Genomic DNA, 7,315 nt, shown 5'->3' on the forward strand with positions numbered 1-7,315 from the left:
AGCGGGGCGCGGAGCTCGGCCTGGCCGGTCGAAGCCGGGGCGCGCACGGCGCGCTCATCCTCCGCAGCCGTAGGGGGCGCTGCGCGGAGGCGGCGCCTCTCTCGGCCCGATGACTCCTCTCGTTGGCGCGCCCTTTCCCAGCATCCCCCGCGGCGGTAGCGGAGGCCGTCCCCGCTCGGTGACCTTCGCCGGCAGCTCGCGCCGCCCAGCTCTAACGGTGCGTTTCGGCCCAAGCGAGGCCTTGTCGGTTGTTGGGGGCACTCGCTCAGGATGTCTCGGGGAGGCAGCTCTGGTTCAGCCTGGGAAGGGAGCGGGGGGTGAGGAGGCGCGGCCAGTGGCGTTCGAACTCTGCCGTTACAGGCGGAAGGGCCTGTGGGTCTGGTCCTGGGCGGGCGGCAGGTTCCCGGGACTGCGGTGGGGTCATAGCGGGGAGATCAGTGAGAAAACAGATTTTGTTGTTCCGGATAGATTTTAAAAAAAAAGGCCTGAACGACGTCGCACCCACCGAGGCCTTGGGGAAAGGTCTCTGCCGGGTTTTAGCAGGGTGTTAATTAGAAATAACATTGCTTGGTCTCTGTGTTTCGTAGTGGTGGGAAAATCCTTTCTATTCAGTCTCGTTGTTAGTATGTCTGGATATTTTGCTATAGCAGAATGATTATGGCACTGTTCCTCAGGAACTACAAATAGTGGAAATTTTGGGGGAGGTGCAGTGCTCTTAATAGTATGGGTAAAAGCACAACAGTTTCAGGAAATTGTCCACAATAATAAATTTGATTGAAATGTCTGTCCATAAACAAAGATAAGTGTAGGTTTTTCTACAGTTACAGATTAATTACCATAAAGATGCTTTGAGTCTTTAAGCAGCACCTAGATTTTTTAGTTTTGACATCAGCTACCCTTGCATCCCTATCTCTTTGATTCTTGCCAGAGGGTGCTTTACATTTAGTAACAGCAAATAAGTAAGTAAGCATTATCTCATAGAAGTTTTAAATATGCTTTTCTTTCCTGGAGCTCTGGTTTGCCATATACTGTCCAGATTATACATAGCTGACTTTACTGGGTTGCAGTAAGTAGTGACTTTAACAGGGTGAAGTGCTGAATCTAAGACACTAGAACATGTAGTATTGCAGTGCAGTGTAGTGCAAATGTGTACTAATGTGGTGTGTGGGAGTTAGGTTAAGCTTTATTTTAGAACATTTACTGATTTTTGTTTGTCTAACAAAGCTGCAAAGAAAAAAGCACTGATACAATTCTTGCTTTTGGGGCATATTTTGGAAGTAAAATATTAATGATAAACATTAATTCAGTAGCTTAACATCATTTATTTTGCTATTTGGAGTAGAAATTACCATGTTAGGAGAGACGCCTTACCTTTGGGGGAGGGAAGGAAACTAACTTGGTAGTGCAAGGAAGGAGCTTCTCTAGCTTGTCTGGAACAAGGCTTTCCTCCTGAGAGAATCTGAAAACATTTTTAAAAAAGCTGTCACTGATAGGGAGAGAGGAGCTGCTCTGTAAATGCTCTATTGAGTCACCTTTGGATCCCTTAATCAGCTGTAATTTATTATTGTTTATTGTCTTAGCCCACAAATTGTAACCTTAACTCTGAATTTTCATTGTTTTGCTTTGGAATAAGTACTTTTGCATGTTTGGGGACTTTTTTCTAACCTGTAAACTGCTGCTTATATATATTAGGAGTATATATATACATAAGTATATATATGTGAATATATAGTAAAAATACAGCAGGTAAGAATACAGTCGCACAACTCACCATGGCAAAACTTATTATAATTTTCAGATGGTGCAGACGATGATTCCAAAGTCATTGAGAGCCATGAAATTCTACTTCACTACCGTGTACCAAGAAATATGGGTTGGTGTAGCAATAACAGCTTATGTCTACTACAAAATTTCATATGGGGGTAAGTTACACATTATAGTCTTCATTAGCTGTTACTTGATAAGGTCTATAGGTGAGATTATCCTTAACAACTAGAAATGTCATTGAAAATATCCAAAAAGAAATTAACACTCTTGCTTAAGGCCAGTTTTAACATGCTCAGTGTAGAAGGTTGCACTAACAAAAATACTCAAAATACCAACGTAACTGTGCCTACATTATGAAGATTAGGTAACATAGGAATTGGTTTTAAACACACACATCTTAACTTGCAAGTATAGACAGAGGCTTCTTCTGTAGATTTGTACTGAAGGGGAATGTAAGACTGTTCTGAACCAGAACTTATTTTGATTAGAAATTTTTAAAGAATCCTTATGTTTTTGAGTTTTTGCTCAAGATATAAAAAAAATAATACAATTCTGAAAAGGTTTTCCCATGTGAACTTGTGGAAGTTAAAGCACTTAGTTTATTTTGGGCTGATATACCTCAAAATGTGAGGTACATCACTGAATGTTAAAATGTGTGTTACATGGTGATATCGGATCACTTAGAGGAAGAAAGAGAACATCTAATGTAAAAATAAGTAGGCCAGGTCCCTCAAAGCAGAACAGTGCAACTGATTATGGTGTCCTAAAGGTCCTGTTCTTCAATTTAGACTATGCTGAAAAAATTCCAAATCAAACCCTTTATGAGCTGTCATGAACAACAAAATGTTACAAACTGTAGACGGTCTTGACAGGGAAAGGAACCCCTTGCTGTGGGAACTGCTGAGTGATGTTACCCCCCCCATCTCTCTAGCTTTTTCAAATAATTTGTTGCATGTCCAAAACGGTTATGCTATACTTACAAGCTTAAGTAAATATAAGCAGTTGAACAGAGGGAGAGAAAAAAAATAAACTTTTGCTTTAACTTCTATAATTTCAAGGACAATTCAAAATTTGCAGACTGCTTCAAGTTTGTGGTCGTGTCATGCTACTTTTTTCATTTATGATTTAGATAATAGATGTGGTTGTGTAGGGTTTTGAGGGCCAAAACCTTGATAAGGGGGAACTGTATGGTAATCATTATTTTAAAGTGAAAATAGCTTTTAAAAGCTGTAGCCCCTCCCGCAGTTCGGGGAACAGTTTTGCAAATAATACATACATTTATAGAAGAGCATGTCATAGAGTAACTTAGATTGGAAGGGACCTCCTGAGCTCACCTGGTCCAAACCATTGCTTAAAAGTAGTTAGATCAGGTTGCTCACGGCCTTATTCATAACTCAAATTAATACTTCCAAGGGTGGAGATTGCACAACCTCTTATGAAGAATTTTTTCTATCTATTTTTGTCTGGTCACTGTGAATCAGTATTTTAGGAGAATAATTACAGTGGGAATGTAAAATAAGCTATTTTACCTACAGAAGAAGATTTTAAAGCAAACTATATTCTTAACACTTCAGTTTACATACATATGGTGCATGTATATATAGCCATACATTATGTAAAATAGTACCATTCTGTATAAGTTTCTTTTGATTTACAGTAGGAGTCTTCATGGCTACAATTTCTAAATGCATGGAGTAGTGGTTAATTAAAAGCAAACTACTTTTAAAAAAATCAGTGTAACATTTACTGACATGTACCATGGGAACTACATGTTGTAGACTTTAAAAATCTTGTTCAAGCTGAATTGGCAAATCATAAGTAGTATAATCTAATTGAAGTTTATCTGCAAAAAATAAATAGGAAAAATTTTTTTAAAATGTCATTGTTCAGCTTGTTTTTTTCTTTTTTTTTCAGGAAAAAAAGCAGTGGCAGATAGTAAGTATTAAATATCTAAATACCCTATTGTATTTTTTGAAAGAGTACAGTAAAAATTAGCTCAGCATGTTTTACATAAGTTTGGGGTTTACATTATGGATTTAGAAAATGTTTAAAGACTCCTTCAAAATATGTAGTTTTGGTTATATTGATGGTTAGAAACATCTGTGAATCTGCACAGATGCTACCTTGGTCTTAAATTGTCCTTTGTATAGGCTTTAGGAGTAGAATGGAAGTTGTATGCTGTGATTGAGCAGGGAGGAATTCTTTTAAATAACAGTAACAGCTACTTAATGAAATGACTTAAATCAGCATGATCTCAAGGGTAGGTGCTGTTGCAGCTGTGAAGAAGCTTAAGAAGTTTAAACTTGTATTCTGAATTTGTATTTTTATATCTTCTGTAAAGTAGTGTTTTGATATTTATGGACAGCTTCTGACATCACATTGGAATTTAACTTTTCATGAGCTGCTTTATCTCAGTTAACTTTCTGCACTGTGATAGACCCCATTTGCTCCCAGTTGAATTTGTATATGCAAACACATTTTAATTGGTGAAAATACTGTCCAGGAAACTTAAGGATAATAGCATATATAAATTTTAATAAAGAACCATACCAAAACTGAGGCAGAATGGATGTTTGCATATGAGTGCTTTAAAACTTGCGAAAGAGGATTTTTAGTGTTGGCCAAGTTTATGTATGTAGTTTGAGGATATTGTTTTATTTGACAGAGTTGAATTTGCCAGTTCTTGTGCTCAGGTGTGGATACAGTTGTCTGTTCTAGGTTCTGAACTACATTCCTGAATTGATTTGCTCTACTGTTTGAACAGTCTAAATCATGTTTTTGTTTCAGAGTCCTCTGGTGCTGGCCATCATTAAAGACTACTTCTCTTCTTGGAGTATGCACTTGGTGGTTTGTCATCTTTACTGTAAATGAAGCAAGTTACAACCATAGGGAATTGAATTCTAAAACTGTACTTTATCCATCTGCTGTAATTACAGGAAGAATAAATCCATTGAGTAACAAAGAATTAAACATGTTGGACAAAGTATGCTGGAGCATGTTAACTTAATTTTTAGAATAAGCATTTTTTGTTTTCTACAGTTCTTCTAAGATCCATGTTAAAGTTGTTCAATAGTGCTTTGAAAAGGACCAAATTTCTGTAACTAAACTTCTTAATAGAATCAGCCAACATTTCTTACAATAGTATTAAACCTCTTATACCTTTTTGGGCTAGAACTTTTGAAATACTCCATTTACTTCTAAGATGCCATTTAATAGTATGCCAAGTTTGAGAACTTAATTCTCAGCTTTTTGTCAAATTGTGGTGCAGTAATTAAGGGTACAAAGTTCTTTTTAAAACATTACATTTTCTTTAAAGAGTTTTCAGTTCTGCAAGGTCTAAAAGCAAAAGGTGTATTGTTATTAAAACACCATGCAAAATGTTTAGAGGTTTTTAAAAAGTACATTATTGGCAACTATCTTTTTTTTGTCCTTCATATACAGTAGCAGTAAGGAATTATTCTGAAAGGCTCTTTAGTCACAAATTTTGCGATGGAGTAAGTAATAACATGCCCAGATTGTATGAGAAAATTATTACTACATGGGCCCTCATCTTCTATTTGAGCTTATGAAAATCTCAGAATATAAAGGGAATAATGAAATTTTGCACTGTGGCAGCAGTTAATATAAGCATAAACAAACATTTAACTGACTTTAAAAGTTTTCATTTTTACTGATAATTCAGATGTAATACATGTATTACTAGGATGGGTTGTTACTGGGTTTTGCAGATAGCTGTTAATGTAACTCCATAGCTTGTATTATATTTTGGAGACTCTAGGAACCTACACTATCTTAAAAAAAACAGAACTGTACATGCTAAATTCTGTACCAGGGATCCATAGCGTATAAAACCAAAACTGGACTTCATGTCATGTTTTCATTTTAGCCTAATCTGCTTTTGAGAAGATTAAGAGGCTTAGGTAATTTTAATGACTTAATGCTTACGTACATCTTTTTAACTACTGCACTGAAACATCTTAAATCTTTCAGCTTGATTAAAATTTTGCTTTTCATTCTCCCTGACTGCAGTATCTGGCCATAACTTAAATATTTGTACTTGAGCACTGAGGAGCTAGATAACCTTACCTGCTGATGGCAAACATTCCAAACACTGTGTTGCCTTTAATTTCTTCAAAATCTGTACTTCTGTTTAAGCCTAATAGCTGTACCTACTACCAGTCATATTTCTGTGAAAGCTTTTTTTAAAAAGGCGGGTATTGCGTTACTCAGTTTGAAATGGTGACATCTATCTTTCATGCATTCTTGACGTTTCTTTCACCTTCCAGAGTTTTCCTTGTTGTTGCATCTTCCCTTGATACGTTTTAGCTGATTCTTTCATCATCATTTCTGTATGGGTTTTTCAGTATTTCCTCACTGCAGAAGAATGAGAAGTAGAAAGAACTCGCTATTTGTTTCTTTACATAAAACCAAAAGCATCCAGAAGAAGGGAACAGAATAAAAACTACAAGAAAATGGTGCTTCAAATGAACAGATATTAGGCCAGTGGTGACTACAGGGTGAGTCAGTGTTGTGGTATAGTTAATAAGTGGTTCAGATTTAAAATTCATGCCAGGTGAAGAGCTATACATGCATTTGTAATGCAAATTTATGATTAGTAGGTTATAGTTCCTAAGATACTACACATACTTCAAATGACGTGCTTTGGCAATTTTCAATTACAGAGCTAAGGAAAACAAGCTAGGGAAAAAACGTTAATCACTGCAGGATTTGCTTCACCTTAGCTAGAACCTAGTACACTGGGACGGAGCTACATCAACATGCTGTCTGATCTCTTACATGTTAACTGAAAACAAGAGGAGCTTCTGCTAACCTGCCCTTGGAGCACTGTTAACTGAACTTTTAGGTAAACTTTACATACTAAAACTCTTAACGCTTCTTGATATCTGACTTGGTTGATTTTCTAGTAGGGAAAGAAACTACATATGGACAGCAATGTCTCAGTTATGAAAACAACACTTTCTACCAAAATAATGCTATCTGCAGCAACTGGTTCTTCCATTAGTGCATCTGTTGGAAATTTCTGTGAAGGTTGCAGAATATTCCTGTTTCAGATTTTTACTTAACACACAAATCTCTACAAAAGACGGTAAAACTGGTATTTATGTTTAAATATTTTTTTTAATTTCTTGAGTAGGATACAGAAGGAAGAAATTAACTTTTAGTCAGTGGCTTGACTCCAAAGCAGAAATCAACACACCTATAATGTGTAACACCTGTAATACTATATATACTTACTGCTTCTCTGTGCTGAAGCATACCAAAACAACCATAGAGGAAAGTTAGCTAAGGTGTTTTATGTGCCATTTCTTATTTACAGTGAGGTGTGGAAGGAATAATAATTTTCTTTGCAGCAGTGGCATCTGGAGTGTAACACTAGGTAGAGAAGTATTGCAAAGGAGTACCCTTGAAGGGAGTACTTACCTTACAGTATGTGCCTTTTTTCCTAATTTAGGGAAGGCGATTTCTAAAGCTAACTTTAAAAGTTTTTTTTGTTCCAGGTAAGTGTATATATAGACAAGCCTCAGCT

The 7,315-nt window shown here is 36.7% G+C and overlaps 1 protein-coding gene across 1 annotated transcript; it reads left to right on the forward strand.

Annotated features, from left to right (window-relative positions):
* The first annotated feature begins 99 nt into the window (after window positions 1–99).
* Window positions 100–6,977, forward strand: ATP5MPL (ATP synthase membrane subunit 6.8PL). Its single transcript, XM_026849141.1, has 4 exons — window positions 100–217; window positions 1,799–1,922; window positions 3,682–3,702; window positions 4,555–6,977. The coding sequence occupies exons 1-4, from the start codon at window positions 110–112 to the stop codon at window positions 4,578–4,580; spliced, it is 279 nt and encodes a 92-aa protein (XP_026704942.1). The 5' UTR covers window positions 100–109; the 3' UTR covers window positions 4,581–6,977.
* Window positions 6,978–7,315: the final 338 nt, after the last annotated feature.

This window comes from Athene cunicularia, assembly GCF_003259725.1.
Source record: "Athene cunicularia isolate RWA chromosome 5 unlocalized genomic scaffold, athCun1 chr5_part1, whole genome shotgun sequence".
Classification (NCBI taxonomy): Eukaryota; Metazoa; Chordata; class Aves; order Strigiformes; family Strigidae; genus Athene; species Athene cunicularia.